The following is a 15,485-nucleotide window of genomic DNA, read 5'->3' as shown; positions in this document are numbered from 1 at the left end:
GCCCGGAACTGGAGCTCAGAGCTTGAGACTCCCTTCCGATTGAAAAAGATAACCGTGTCCTCAGCCGCCAGCCCTCTCTGGGTGCGCCTCCGTACCTCTGTACTTTACTTCCGCACCGCAGCTCCTCTGAGTCTCAGTATGCTTTTCTCTTTCCTTCTAGTTGTAGAATTTCCACTCAGCCAGCCTTCCTGTGGTTCTGCATGATGTCCGTTCCGTCTTTTAGTTGTATTCTTGAATTGGTTGTGCTAAGCAGCAATCTCCGGTGTTTACCTATGCTGCCATCTTGGTATTCTAGATGTAATCTTGAATTATTAAGTTTACAATTCCAAACTTGGGAAATCTAATTGAATTGTCAACAGTATAAAAGAACTTACAGGATGGTAAATTTATAGGAAAGCCTTTTTTAAAAATATATTTTTATTGATTTCAGAGAGGTAGAAGGAGAGAGAGATAGAAACATCAATAATGAGAGAGAATCATGGATTGCTGCCTCCCGCATGCCCCACACTGGGGATCAAGCCTGCAACCTAGGCATGTGCCCTTGACCAGAATCGAACCTGGGACCTTTCAGTCCGCAGGTCAACGCTCTATCCACTGAGCCAAGCCAGCTAGGGCAAGAGCTTTCTGTAGAAGTGAAGAGCCCTGCCCTTGCCAGTGTGGCTGGTTGCTGGTTTGATTCCTGGTTAAGGTATATGCCCAGGTTTCGGGCTCAATTCCCAGGATTGGGCATGTGAGAGGCAGCTGATTGATGTTTCACTCTCCTGTGAATATTTCTCTTTCTCCCACTCTCTAAAAAAAAAACAAAAAACAAAAAAAACCCCCCCACCACCACTAACACACACACACACAAAAAGCCCTAAAGAAAAAAAATCACCACCACTTATGTTTCAAGATCTACCTTTAGAAGGTTTGCTTACAATGACACTAGCCTGCATCTTTTGTCCACATGTAACTGTTTTTAGCATGTGAGTATCCCCAGTAAGCCAGGATTTCCAAAAGTTCGATCGCACGTTTTATGCCATGGTAGGAGCCACATACCTGTTGTCTGACCGAATAAAGTGCTCCCAGGAAAAGCTATTCTGGTAGGAACAAGGAAGAAGGGCTCACCTGTGTATGGCGCATGGAAGATGATGCCTGTGTGGGCACAGACAAACTGCTCCAGGAGCTTCACGTTCTGGGGGAAAGTGGTGGAGAAAGGAGTGGGGGGAGAGCAGGACCTTGAGAGACTGGCAGTGCACAATCCCTACACACCACACAGATGACCTGAACCCCTCGTTGCCTCTCCAGATGCTGCCCTCCTCATGTCCCAGTTTTAGTCCCATCACTTTACTGGACACATTTATGAAAACTCCAGCAAACAGTTCCCCTTTCCTGGTCTTTCACCCACTTCACATGCACATCCTACACTTTGTCACTGAGACTCAGAGAGAATGCTCCTCGCCGGGGGTTAGGCTCTGAAATCAACCCTCATGCAAAAAACTGGGGACAGTTGGCATTCTCTGAAATCACCCAGAAAAATAGTATATGTTGTACTGTGCATGTATGAATGACTCCAATCAATTTTAAAGTTAATGATATAGAATGACTCTCAGCTAGCAAGTTAATCAAAGGAAATGAGACCCAAGGAAAACTCAGGTACATGTGGAGTTGGAATGGCAGGTAGAATCATCCACACCATTAAATTTGTAACTTTTCTCTCTCCCTTGTTATGTGATTATAAACTGTATAAAATTGGTTACAATATCTTTTTATTAATCAACTAGAGGCCCGATGCACGAAATTCGTGCAAGGGTAGGCCTTCCTTCCCCTGGCTGCCGGCACCGGCTTCCCTCTGGCACCGGGGACCCCGGCTTCCCTCACAGCCCCAGCTTTGCCTGGAAGGTCATCCGGTCTAATTAGCATATTATGTTTTTATTATTCTAGATTGTACACAGTTGAAATTGAGAAGTTACCTATTGGACTCCTCTACAACTTGTGTCAGAAGGGGGCTGAGAACAGTCACATGCCCTCATCCACTGACACACAAATGCCCTCCGACTTCTGTAGTAACCAGCCACTCAGCTTCTGATCTACTACTTCACTGCAAGCTCAGAAGAGCACGTTCCCATGACCAGCTTTATAAGGTTTTAATTCTTTAAGGAGCAAGTCCTGTCCTCCTCATAATGAAGGCTTTTCCAAAAAGTGCCTTATGTACCTGCCCTCCAGCTGCAAGTCTCAGGCTGCCACCAACCATCAACATGACAAGGAAATAAAACCTCAGGAAAAAACAGTCCAATCTACCTGCTAATAATTGTGATGGATAAAACGAATTTTGGGGCATTGTTCTCCCATTAGAAATGAGCACTTTTCTTGCCTGCCAATTTAGACTGTCAATTTCATAGGGATAAAGCTTTTTACTATAGTCCATAGTGGAGGGCAAATGACTAGAGGGAAGATATTTTTATAGTTCCAGGAAACCAGTGCAAAATGGAGTGTAGGGGTGCCAGGCAATCTCTTTAGCAACCTATAAAGGCTCCAAATCCTCATCCTGGAAAAAAGATTCTCCTTACCCTAAAGTCGATGTGCAACTTGTGATCCCGGCAGATAGGGCAGGGATTCCCAGCAACTTTATCTTTACGCTGTAGAGAGAAGAAATTGGGAGGTGACGATGTTCCAAGCCCTGCCAGAAGAAATGCCGCTGCCACTGTCTCTGTGGTCTCCACCCCCACTTCCCAGCCCATCCATGTGCCACTCTCAGAAACTCACAATACAGGTCTTTCGAGTCTTCTGTGGGGGTACTCCACCTTTGTGGTTGCGTCGGTAGTCAGCCCAGACGGGGCGAGAACCGTAGCGGGTCTGGTATTCTGAATTGAAAGACCACAAATGTTACGGTGAAGGAAGTGTCTCTGTTCATTTATTTCACACCCCACAGGACCCTCCCTTCCCCACTTAGAGTTACCTTCTGAGTCCAGGTATTTCCAGGGTTCATTCTCATAAGGGGAAATGGGCAAAGAATCTTCCTCAAGGGGGGCTTCAGTGCTGAGAGTTTGGAGGGGAACCTATAAAAGAGGGACAACAAAAAAATGAACTCAAAGCAGAAACCCAATTGTTTTGCTCCCAACACTTCAGGGAGAAGGGGCACGCACATCCATTGTGTTAATGGAATATAGCATTGTATGTACACACACACACACACACACACACGTGGAAGGCAGCATATTTGTTGGGGTTAAACTGACATTATCAACAACCACTCTCCCAATCTCCAACTGGGTCCTAAAAGATGCTAATATTAGAGGATAACAAGTACAGGTGACTGGGAGGCCATCTTACTGGGGAGGGCAACTTAAAAACCTGGCACATATCAGGTATTCATGCTTTTGGGGATGAACTGAGTCTAGTGGATGGAAAGGGCGAAGAAAGGAAAAGTGGGGGTGTCTATCTCCTTGGAAGCAAGATGTATGGCAGGGAAGGGAGATGGGAGGGCAGGTGCGTCTCCAGCTCAGTCCAGTCCGGGATCACTGCGTTTCCCAGCTTTACAGAAGCTGAAGGTCAACATTCCACAGGGAAGAGCAAACTTGAGTCCTAACGCCAGCTGTAAAGCTACCAGGCCTGTCATTAGCTCCGCAGTGACCCTGTGGCCACTCTTCAGTCCCCCTGGGAGTGGCAGCTGGGCAAGCCTTCCAACCCCACCGGCCCACCAAGGACCGTCAGAACGGTGAGTCCATGAGGCTGGAGGGAACCCTCGGTCCAAAGGACTGCGTTAACCCTTCGCGAAGGCTCTGATCACCAGCTGATCTAGTGAGATGGAGGGCTGAGAAACCGTCACCAGGTGGAGGTGACACATCCTGGGAGACAGCAGGACTGGGCAAGTCGGTGCGGGGACCCCAGGGCATCAGATTAGACACCGTCTGTAGCTGAGTTGGCTGTGCGTGCTCGGGTCGGAGGGGGCATTCCTCACCTAGTTGCTTAGCCAAGATGCCCATTTGGGAAGAGGATGGGATCTAAACCTGGCTCTTTGCCTTGGCCGGATGGCTCAATGGGTTGGAGCGTCCTCCATACACCAAAAGTTACGGATTGGCCTGTCCGTCAGGGCACATACCTAGGTTGCCAGTTCGACCCCTGGTCGGGGGCGCGCACGGGAGGCAACTGATCGATGTTTCCCTCTCTCCCTTCCTTTAAAAAAGTCAATAAACTTACCCTCCGGTGAGGGTTTTCTAAAAATGCCCGGAGATTTACGGAGGAGCAGGGGAGAGTGGTGGAGGCAAAGTATTGCCTAGACAGCGGAGGCATAAGCACTAGGGGAAGTCTCCGCTCCCGGGTCCCCAGAAGTGAAGCGACGACCTAGAAGGCATAACTAAGTAGTGGTTGTACAAAATGTGCTCCAAGGAGTTACCTGAACTCCGTAGGCACTCCTGAAGGACGAAAGCTTAGGAAGGCGCCTCAGCAGTTTATTCACCACGGAGGCCGCCATCTTGACGCACGCCCAAACCAGGAATGGCCGGCAAGGCTACTGCGCATGCTCCCGGAAACTGACTAGGGCGGGGGCAAAGACCCGCCGCAGTGCGGCCGGCAGCCACGCACTTGCGTCAGGACGGAAGCGAGAAGGGGGCGGGTCATGGAGAGACGCTAATTTCAACTGCGTCACAGTGGAATTCGGCCTCAAAACTGAGTTTTTGATGAACCAGTCACGACGATTCTTAGGTCTCATACTTAAAGCTAGCCTTTTAAGCAATTTTGAAGGCGATTTTGGCCGAGGTTCCCACAGTACGCATGCGCCTGCCCAGTTCCGCCAACCGAGGATGAGAAATGTTTTCGGGAGCGGAAGTGGTGAAGGCAGAGGAAAGGGAGGCGCTAGTCTCTCCGGTTATGCGCACGCGCGTCCCACCTCCTCAGGAGGAGGCGGGAAAATGTGCCGAGAGTGACGGGAAGTGGGTAGTGGGCTGAGCGAAGGTGAAGGAAGGATAGCCAATCAGCTAGCGCGTTGTCTTTCGGGTTACCCAATGAATTTACGCCTCGCGCACAATGTCTCGCGACAAGGGAAGCGCACTAACACATTTGGGCGCATTGGGTGGTGTCCGGGTATAAAAGGCTCCGCCCGCGCGGACAGCCGCCATTCTGGGGTTCGTTTAGAGGTAAGTTCTTGTGTCTTGTCGGTTGGGGGTTAAGATTTTACTGAGAGCGTTGGCCTGGGAAACGGATTTGGCATGCGTTTACTTACGAGCTTCGGCTTATATAAAGTTCCGGACTGGACACGGAGGTGTTTGAGACCGCGAAAGCGGTCGTCTGGGGTGTGTTTAAAAAGCAGCCCGTACTGATTACCTCTTCCTCCCCTTGTGTTCTTTCTATCCCAGGTTTGACTTTTCACGGAGAAAGACAGGCCGGCCACCAGGAAAAAAGAAACGAGCCGCGTCCACATCTAAGCCCTTGAAAGGATCCTGAGCGGGGGGAAAGGGGAACCGCAGCCACCAGCCCAACCACTGTGTCTTCTGCCCTCTCCCACCTCTTTGCCCACCCACCAGCCCACGCTGCTTGGGACTTGAAATCTGTGGCCGAAGGACCGTCACCACATAACTGCAAAAATAATCCACCACCCTCCCTCCCCAAACCCACCCAAGTCCACTTATCCAGCGTTTATTTTTTTTTAATCAACTCAGAACTTTTTTTTATGGCCCCCCCTCCCTAAATGGAGTTGGGTGGGGGGGGCGTGAATGCTGAGTTGGCCTTTGTTTTTTTTAAAAGACTTTTTGATCCAATGAGGCCCCCCAAATAGAGTTTTGGGTTCTGGTTGGTGGTTTTATTTTTTTTCTCCAAAATTTTAACCCCCTTCCCCCTGAGCCCGAGGTGCTGACGTCGCAAAAAAATTGGATAGTAAGTGTCGAATTTTGAAAAACGAGCCTTGCAACAAGAAATCAACGTTTCCCTTGGTGAAACCAAAAATAATGAGAGGAAGAAATGAGACCATAGAACAAAATAGAGAACTGGAGGAAGGACCGAGCCGGTCCATCTCCACTAAGAGGGGCCTTTGGCTCCAAGTCTCGTTCTCTGCCACCTGCCCTCCCTGCCCTGCAGGCGGGAGGCCAGCGAGGAGGATTTGACGGTTAACCCTTCGCAATCCAGCCATTGCCAGACTGCCCGCGCCAAGTGCTCTGTACGGAGGGTGCGCTCCCTCGGCAGCAGTCTCCAAAGGGTTAATGAGCTCACATACAAAAATGGGGGATCTTGTGCTCCGGAGGCCCACTTCTTTGTGTGTGAGACGAGCAGGGCGCCTTTCAATTTGCCAGATTAATAAGCAATCTGTACATAAAGATTGCAGGGTAAGGAGATGGGCACAAGTACTAGCTGGCTGTGACTTAGATTGTTAAATCCTCTCAATTTAATGTAATGTGCTTGGGGTATATTTGTGGTTAAAGTAGGTGGCAATCTAGAAATAAAGATTGCAAGACACTTAATTCAGGACAAAATATAATCTTAGTGCCAGTACATACAAGATAATAGTTTAAATGTTTTGTAATTGTTGGAGATTGCATAAGTTATTTAAAAGCAAAAGGTTAACATTTTAACGATACTTTTTGATGGGACTAGAGGGTGGGGAGGTTGGGAAATGTGGAATTCAGGAGTATAATTTTTAAAGCCATTTAGTGCACTTGAATGCTAGCTTTCTAGGAGATTTGTGTCGTTAAAGGATTTCTTTTCCTTCCCTGCTTCAATATGGCGACTTTCCTTGTCCTTTTGTCTTCCAAGCAGTGTTGCAGGTTGTGTCTCCCATTTTGTCCTCAACCCTGTCTGTTGAGGGTCCAAGTCCCCCCTCCTTTTGTTCGGAGGGTGGGGGTGGTCGATGGTAGGTTGAACCTCAATTGCAAGTTAGTTCTTCCCCGCATAAAATTGTTAATATTTTAATTGCTTTTACTTTCACAACGCTCTTATTCAAAATAGGTCAAAGACTTCAGGATGGGGGACTGGGATAGGATTATTATTGTTTTTTTACCCCCCCCTTCCCCCCAAAAGTGTTTTTTCCTGTGACCAGCGGCGGCGCGGGGCCTGTTGAGGCTCCGTGACAAGATGGCGCCCTGCCTCCTGCTCCTGCTCCTGCTCCTCCCGGTCCCGCCGGCGCCGCGCCCGGAAACGCCGGGGAGGGGCGTCCTGGGCGCTGATGCAATCGGCTCCCCGGCCCCGGAGCCCCTCCCCTGAGCCTGTGCCTTCTGCACTCCAGGGCGCGGAGCCAGGAGCAGACCTTTTCCTTTCTTTAGAATATTGTCTGTTAAAGCCTTTATTTTAAAAGGAAAGAAAGCTCACAGGAATTAGGTCTTCAAGCTGCTCATGTCCTTGGGCAGCTCTAGTTTTTTTAACTGACAGCCTGATGCTTTTCACCTTTTACTCATCACAACTGCTTGGAAGTATTCCCACCTGAGTTGCCAGGGGTAGAAAAGTTAGACTGGGAGCCTTGGGGGGATCCTGGAGACAGACTAGGGCCTGTGCAAGTAACGAGGCGGATGGGGCCGAATGACAGCAATGCCACTGCTGCGCAGGCCCCGTCCTTGGGCTCCTGCGTCGGGTCGCTTTGTATAATGAGCATCTGGGGGAGTGGGTATTGCAGGCATTTCTTCTCCATCACTCATGCCCCCTCCGCCTGGGGCTGCACTGTTCAGCGCTGTATCAGGTTCTCCAGTTGCTTAGCTCCTGTACGTTGGTACTGGGATGAGAAGTGAATCTTAGGAAAGGAGGCGGCAGTTGTAAACTCAAGGCAGGGGGATTCAAGCTACGGTTTCTGGTAAGCAAAACCTTTCTGGTATTACATTTCACAGCCTCATTTCTTTTATTCCCAAGAGCCACCTTCTTTTAAAATTTCTTTCCTTACTTTGTAAAAGAAATTCCTTAAAATGGGAGAATAATGTCTTCGTTTTCAACTCATGCAGTGCTATAGCAATTGGTGCAATTGAAAAACCATGCCCTGAGGTTGGTAGTTGGTGTCCTGTTCCTTCTACTTTTTCAAAGTCAAATCTTTATCAGTCTCTCCATATACTTTTACTTTTTTAAAGTCCTACATTGAATCATGGTTCTAGGCAGAACTGGAAAGTCATTTTGTACAACTGCCATGGTGACTTGGGTGAGACTTCAGGGCTAATTTTCTACTGGGTGTGAATTCTCAAATTATTAAACTTCTGGAATGGATGGGAGGGATGTGTCTTCCACATGTCTATTGACCACAAGTTTTTTTATCTTTTAAGCAGTTTGCCATATGCCTCTGCAGCATACCTTCCTTGGGAGCTGAACATTTGCCACTGGGGTTCCTGATCTCTAGTGAGCAGGAGATGAATAAAATCTTCATTAACATGGGAGATGGGAAACAAAGCCTTCTAGGGAGCCACATCCTCCAGAGAACCTGATCCTTGTAGATTGTGGCCAGAGTTCTATTCTGGAATCCTTTCCTGTGGGGATGGGGTAGGGTGGTGATTTTATGAATAAGCTTTTGGTGAGCTCATGTACCCAGGTTTTCAAAATGACCGAGGTACAGGGGCTTACTACTTAGGAAAAAAGTACAACCTTGGGAATCACCAGAGACATCATTCAGTCCACTGTTGAGTCATGCTGTAATGCCTCAAACACCACAGAAGGGAAGGGGAATGTAAGGGATTAAGTACAAAGTATTTTCATTTCCAAAAATGCTCAAGCCTCTAAGTTAAGGGAAAGGCCTTCCTCCTTTGCTAGAAAGAGTATTGTGGTTGTTTTAAAAAGGACTTGACTTGTATAGAATTTTTGTCCTGAACCAATCAAGTTCTGTTTTATTGGTGATGGGAATGGAATAACAGCCAAGCTAAACATGTTTCACCCTATGTAATGAAATAACCCTCAAGTATACCTCATTTTGGAGGCAGGAATTGGTGTCACTTCCAGACTTTTAAACTGTATCTCTGGTAAGAACAGTAGACCTCTCCCCAGTGCCTGTATGCGTGTGGAGGTCTCTGCCCGCAGCGTCTTCCATAAGAAAAGCCCAGCAGAGGACCAGGTGGAGACAGGCCAGGGCGTGCTTCCCCGCCACTTTTTGTACTGCCTTCACAGAAATTAAAGTATATCATGTGCTGGCTTACTTTTGGTTCCAGAAAACTTACTCAGCTTCCATTGCAGTCTCCATATGACTAGGTAATGTGATGACACGGTCGGTCAGCTCATTGCCTTTTCTACTGGAGGCCTGTGCCAAGAATGTAGGTTCTTTATTCCTTTCCACTTGAATATCTTGGACTTCTTTTAAAATGTACTGAATTCAAAAGAGGGAAATTAGGTTGTCAGACACAGGGTCCTTAATATTAAATGAGTAAAAGCTAATCTTCCTGTAGGAAAGTTATCATGAGAAAACTTACCTTTTAATCACAAGATTGGTGCTTGTGATATAAAATTTAGTTTTGTTTATTGTATTTCCAAAATATAATAGAGGAAAATAATGGAAAAGTGAATATTTAACATTTTTATTGCTTTGTCTTCTAGCTTCTCTTGACTATTCTTGCTTTTTATGAATGGGAATGGGAAAATTCCTGGGTCCCATTCCGAACAGAAGGCACTGGACAGAATTTAGCGCTGTACTAATTGATCTCTTGTCTCCCGCCCTCTTACGTGAAGGATCATTTTAGCTCCGGTGATAACTTTTTTATAGTTTCTGAAGGAAGTAGGGTAGCAGGCCTATTGGCTTAACTGATAGTTGAATATGTAAAGGGGAGTTCTCCATGGTGAGGTATATTCAACTCTGGGTTTGACTCAAATAAGTGGGGTCGGCTATATTCAGGGAGGACTGGTTTGAAGTGATGTTAGTTTAATTGAAGGCTTTTTGTCAAATTGTATTTATGTTGTTGCTGATAATATGTTATTTAGATTTGTTCATTGCTTTTTCAGTCTCCAGTAGATGGGAAATCTGTTTTCTATTTCCCTTTATTGTATCTATATATCTTTATAGTGTATATATCACATAGTATATTACTACATGGGAAAAATTCCTTTATCCCTGTGTTTGTCTCTATAAGAACCACCACAGTTCAGTGGAGTTGGCCTGAGCACTTCAGTCTTACCTGGTGTGCTACGTCAGTGTTTTTTCCCTCTGACTTCAGGTTCTGCTGTCCTTGTAGAGTCCCAAGGAGGCAGTCACAGCACAGTTAACCCAGATTTGCTCCCCTCAGCACTTCTTACCTCCCTCCTCTCTTCAGCCCACAGTTTATGATCTCAGGAACCAGCCTCCTCTCCCTGCTTCTGCCTTTTACCTAGGTGGTTTGGACCTCTGCAGTTCGAAATTTACTGGCCTTTTTGTTGGAAGGACTTCAAGGTTAAGATTGTTGTGGCTTTTTTTTTTTGTCTGAGAACTAATTTGCATTATAAGAAAACTTCTCTTTCTGCACAAAATATAGTTGCTTTGTAGAACCTTGATTTTCCCACACTGCTGCAGGGAGCTGGTCTGTTAGCTGCGCTAGAAGCAGTGTGCATGAGCTCCTTGCTGTCTTCCCACCCAGTGTGTTAACTTTATTTCCCAAATGCAGATATTACTGAGGTAGCTTTCTTTTTTGGTTCTCAGGTGTTTCAAGGCTTTGGGGATAAAAAGACCAATCAGAACCATATTGATTCTCAACTTCCTCTCTGGAACTTGGTTTCTAGCCTAGAAATTGCTTCACAATTCTCTGTCCCATATCAGCAGTTTAACTCCTTTTCTAATCTGGTCTAAACTAGCTACTTAAAATTTAATGGCATTTTCCCAGCTTCTACCTTTATTCTCTCAGGCCTTTCTTAGAGATCTTGAATAATGATATGATTTTGAGGTGGTTGGGAATAGGGGGTCAGATTTGCATCTTTGTGTTTGAAACCACAAACCTTGCTCTTTGAACCAATAAAAACCTGTGCAGTGTTTGGTTAATGAGAGACAATCTAAGGCTTAGGAGGACCTGCTTGATTTCCTTTGCATCCATTTGTCTCCACTTCTGGGAGCTACCCACACCTCCCCTGAGGAAAGGTTCTGTTTTCAAGTTTTGTTTCTCCTCTGTCACCTATCACTTTAGCCAAGATTGTCGACTGGTGCAAGCAGCACATATTCTGCCACTTGTGGGCTAAGATAAAAAGGAATCGATTACTTTTAGCACATTTAGCCCGACACCCAAGATTGGCCCAGTTCTTACCAAGTCACAGTATTGTTTTGTTTTCAAACCAGGTTTACCAGCAATGAAGGAGAGACAGGACTTAATAAGCAAAAATACCTCTGAGAATTGAGCATTTTGTTAGAGGAATGTGTCAGCTCTATACTATCTAATGGAGTTCAGCTGTCCTAGGAAGGCTGTGCCTGGGAGGGGAGAGAAGGGTGTCTTCCCTTTAGTCATGGTCGTGCTTAACTTGCCAGGGCTGTTTGCTCAGTGCTGACAATGGTCTCTGTTGATTTTTCTTAAAAATGGTGAGTGTAGTTGAACATAAATTGAATAATTCATCACTATGTTTTATCAAATGTGTAAATGGAATTTATTAGAGGGTATACTGGCACTGTCCTTGCCGCCCGTTTATTCTGTTGGTTTGTTTTGTCCTCTCATCCTAGAAACTTCGATCATGGGTTCAGGTCCCATAGACCCCAAAGAGCTTCTCAAGGGCCTGGATAGCTTCCTTAACCGAGATGGGGAAGTCAAGAGTGCGGATGGGATTTCCAAGATCTTCAGGTGAGTCTGTCCTTTTCAAATTTGTTGCGGGTGGAGGATATTGTGTGTTGTAATTAAGGCAGACAGGACGAGGTGTTCCTGGAGAGGAAAGGGAAAGTCAGTGGGATAGGATTGAAATCCAGTAATTTTAGAATAAGTGATAGGAAAAGGTGAGCCCTTGGTTCCTGGCTATAATGGAATGAGATACTTGGATATCCACCGTCACAAGGGAGTCCCCCTTTGGAAGGAAGGAAGCAGGGAGCCAGGTGATGGAATTCTTGGTTCTGTTTTGGGTTGATCAGGTTTCACATCCCCAAACTGTCATTTCCTTCAGGGATCCTTAAGTTTCCCAGGGGGAGCAAATGGCTAAGCCCGTCCTGAACAGGCCACTAAAGGCTGGTTGTTGAGGGTTGGGATGCTTTACCTGTGAGCAGAATCAGATGTGGCCTGTGTGATAGGGGAGCAGCGATGCTCACCCCCCCAGATCAGAGACTCAGTGTCTCCCAAGTTCTCTTCCATCCTCCCGTGGGTTTCATTTCATTCCGGATCCATCCCATCCTCCTAGAGGCCATGTGACCTTCCCACTGTAGCAGAGTCCCAAGTGATCCGGGATGTGCAGGTGCACTCACAGGCTAGAGGCTCTGCTGTGGGAAGAAGAGGCGCTCTGTGGCTGCTCCGTTCCTAACCTGCCCCTTTCCTACAGCCTGATGAAGGAGGCACGGAAGATGGTGAGTCGGTGCACTTACTTGAACATTCTCCTGCAGACCCAGTCATCAGAAATACTGGTCAAGTAAGTGGGGATCTGGGTGACTGTGATGGGGTTCCTGGGTTGTTGGGGAACAAGGAGTGTGGGATGTGATCCTTCCAAAATCCAGGAAGGGCATCACATTCTCCTCCTGCCTGCCTACAGGTTTATTGATGTTGGTGGCTACAAGCTTCTTAACAATTGGTTGACATATTCAAAGACGACCAACAACATTCCCCTGTTGCAGCAAATTCTGTTGACCTTGCAGCACCTACCACTCACCGTGGACCATCTCAAGCAGGTACCTTCCGTCTTTCCTACCTCGGTGCCTCTTCTTTGGTTGTGCCTGACAGATGAGAAACTTACACTGACTCTGAGGAGGCTGTGTATCTTGGGCCTGTGAGGTAGAATGGTAGGAAAAATAGGAAATTGGAATCAGAAGACTTGGTTCAGTTTATCTCCTTCAAATGGTGTGTGTCCTTGGGCACTCCATATTTCTGAGCCTCAGTCTTTTTCATCTATAAAATGCGAATAATTGTATCTACCTAACTGGATTGTTCTAAGGATATAACTATGCCCACAAAGGTGTGGTGTTTTTTTTTTGTTAATCCTCGCCCGAGGATATTTTTCCATTTATTTTTAGGGAGAGTGGAAGACAGAGAAATAGCAATGTGAGAGAAACACATGAATTGGTTGCCTCCTGCACGCATCTGACTGGGGCCCGGGCCAGGGAAGAGCCTGCAACCAAGGCACGTGCCCTTGACCAGGATCGAACCCAGGACCCTTTTGTTCCGCAGGCTGACGCTCTATCCACTGAGCCAAACCGGCTAGGGCCCCACAAAGGTTTTTAAATAAGACTATGCCCACATAGTCACTGTTAAGGGACTACGAGAAGATTGTGAGTGATTTTGGGGGCTTGTTAACTCGGAGTGGCCTTACTGTCCTGGCATTTATCTTTCTGCTGTTCCCCGTCTCTCATAGAACAACACAGCCAAACTGGTGAAGCAACTGAGCAAGTCAAGTGAGGATGAAGGTAGGGGCCAGGCCTTCCTCCATTACTTACACTTAATTCCCTGTCTGTCCCCATCCTTGGACTGTACCTTCCTTCCTTACTCTTTGTACTTCCTCTTGCTTTTCTCTTCCTTTTGAAAATTTAGTTCCTCTAACCCAGTGGTTCTCAACCTTCCTAATGCTGCGACCCTTTAATACAGTTCCTCATGTTGTGGTGACCCCCAACCATAAAATTATTTTCGTTGCTACTTCATAACTGTAATTTTGCTACTGTTATGAATTGTCATGTAATTATTTGATATGCAGGATGTATTTAGGCGACCCCTGTGAAAGGGTCGTTTGACCCCCAAAGGGGTCGCGACCCACAGGTTGGGAACTGCTGCTCTAACCGGTCCCCTGTGCCCTGTCTACTGGTCTCAATTTCGAATGGAATTTGTTAATTTCTCTACTATTGAGGGTAAGATAAGGTACCGTGCTTTAACCAGAAGCTGATTCTTTTTTTTTAAATCTTTATTTTATTTTAGAGATAGAGAAATATTGTTCTGTTGTTCTACTTATTTATGCATTCATTGGATGCTTCTAGTATGTGCCCTGACTAGGGATAGAACCGGCAACCTTGGTGTACCAGGACGATGTTCTAACCAATTGAGCTAACCAGCCAGGACTATAAGCTGATTTCTTAAGAACTCTTGGTGCACCCTGGCCAGATAGTTCAGTTGGTTAGAATGTTATCCCGATACACCAAGATTGTGGGTTCTATCTCTGGTCAGGCACATACAAGAAGCAACCAATGAATGTGTAAATAAATGGAACAACAGATCAATGTTTTTCTCTCTCTCTAGTCAATAACTAAAATTTTAAAAAATATAGTGCAAAAGTCATATACTTAAAATTCTTTGGGGGAAAAAGTATCATCATTGACTTCTCTTTTTCTATATAATATAATAGTTCTGCCATTTGACACCTTCCTGTAGGGCATGGGCAGAATCCCAACTCCTGGAGTATATCATATATTTCATAGCAACAGATTCTTCTCTTCTAAGACAAAGGGTTTTGGAGCTCCTGGCCATGGCCATACAGTTCTGGCTTGAAGATAAAACCTGGCTCCAGAAAATCACAGGCTTTTTTTTTTTTTTTAAAGAAAAAAAAGGTGTGTATCCAAGGGTTCCAAGCCCAAAGATTTTACTCAAAGCATAAATCAGGAACACAAGACCCTAGTATCCCGCAAGTGAGCGGGATTCTAGCAGAGTGGATCCCCTGGTAAGGTTTGCTCTTGGTCTAAAGGGAGCGGTGGGTGAGGCCCTTTCAGAAAGAGGCTTTGGCCCTTTGGTGTAGAGGGAGCATCCAGGCCTGGGCCAGCCTTTCTGAAATTCCTTTAGTTACAGAAGAAAACACTGGGAACACGTTCTAAGATAAAGGATTTATTAGGCTAAGTGAAATAAGCCAGTCAGAGAAAGATAAATATCACATGCTATTACTTATATGTAGAATCTAATGAACAAAATAAACTGACGAATAAAGTAGGTCCAAAGGCATGGAAGCATGGAACAGACTGACAGATCTCAGAGGGAAGGGGAAGGGTGGCGGGAAGAGATTAAATTAACCAAAGAACTTACATGCTTACTAGAGGCCCGGTGCACAAATTTGTGCATGGGTGGGATCTGATAGGGCCAGGCCAGCCGGGGAGAGGGACCGGCCTGAGGGGGCGCTGCGGGCAGTTGGCCAGCTGGCCCTGCCCTCTGGTCAAACTCCCGGTCTAGGGGACAATTTGCATATTAGCCTTTTATTATATAGGAGGATATGTACAATTCAGGCAGCTCAGGGACACAGATAATAGTGTGTTGAAGGCTGGGGGTGGGGCAGGGTCTGGGTAGAAATTGCCCTGACGGAAATTGAACCATGACCTCCTGGTTCTTAAGTCAATGATCAACTATGGAGCCACGCCAGCTGAGCTCTCCTCTTTTAAAAATAAGTTTTTATTGACTAGAGAGAGAGAGGAAGGGAGAGAGTGATAAACGTTAATCAGTTGCTTATAGCACACCCCCTACTGGGGTTCTAGCCCATAGCACAAGCATGTGCTCTGACCCATAATCGAG

The 15,485-nt window shown here is 46.3% G+C and overlaps 2 protein-coding genes and 1 long non-coding RNA gene across 7 annotated transcripts in view; 2 read left to right on the top strand and 1 right to left on the bottom strand.

The window, feature by feature from the left end:
* LOC106725599 overlaps positions 1-2,275 on the top strand; it is a 9,969-nt gene extending 7,694 nt beyond the window's left edge. For both annotated transcript variants that reach the window (XR_001361522.1, XR_001361523.1), the window contains exon 2: positions 1,924-2,275. This is a non-coding gene — a long non-coding RNA (uncharacterized LOC106725599). The remainder of the gene's footprint in view (positions 1-1,923) is intronic.
* Positions 1-4,516, bottom strand: part of MRPS18B (mitochondrial ribosomal protein S18B) — a 13,340-nt gene extending 8,824 nt beyond the window's left edge. Inside the window, exons 1-5 of one of the 2 annotated variants that reach the window (XM_005863251.2) lie at positions 4,376-4,516; positions 2,939-3,038; positions 2,746-2,843; positions 2,550-2,618; positions 1,108-1,174 (exon numbers count right to left, since the gene is read on the bottom strand). In XM_005863251.2, the coding sequence (XP_005863313.1) occupies positions 1,108-1,174; positions 2,550-2,618; positions 2,746-2,843; positions 2,939-3,038; positions 4,376-4,453 (412 nt within the window). In that variant the 5' untranslated portion in view covers positions 4,454-4,516. The remainder of the gene's footprint in view (positions 1-1,107; positions 1,175-2,549; positions 2,619-2,745; positions 2,844-2,938; positions 3,039-4,375) is intronic. The other variant, XM_005863252.2, reaches the window with a different exon arrangement.
* Positions 4,517-5,023: 507 nt separating this feature from the next.
* PPP1R10 (protein phosphatase 1, regulatory subunit 10) overlaps positions 5,024-15,485 on the top strand; it is a 21,404-nt gene continuing 10,942 nt past the window's right edge. For all 3 annotated transcript variants that reach the window (XM_014537246.1, XM_005863250.2, XM_014537245.1), the window contains exons 1-6: positions 5,024-5,114; positions 5,334-5,850; positions 11,537-11,654; positions 12,337-12,423; positions 12,544-12,679; positions 13,360-13,411. In XM_014537246.1, the coding sequence (XP_014392732.1) occupies positions 11,548-11,654; positions 12,337-12,423; positions 12,544-12,679; positions 13,360-13,411 (382 nt within the window). In that variant the 5' untranslated portion in view covers positions 5,024-5,114; positions 5,334-5,850; positions 11,537-11,547. The remainder of the gene's footprint in view (positions 5,115-5,333; positions 5,851-11,536; positions 11,655-12,336; positions 12,424-12,543; positions 12,680-13,359; positions 13,412-15,485) is intronic.

This window comes from Myotis brandtii, unplaced genomic scaffold, assembly GCF_000412655.1.
Source record: "Myotis brandtii unplaced genomic scaffold, ASM41265v1 scaffold1750, whole genome shotgun sequence".
NCBI classification, from domain to species: domain Eukaryota; kingdom Metazoa; phylum Chordata; class Mammalia; order Chiroptera; family Vespertilionidae; genus Myotis; species Myotis brandtii.
Note: the sequence above shows the minus strand (reverse complement) of the source record. Positions and strands in the feature narration are given on the sequence as shown.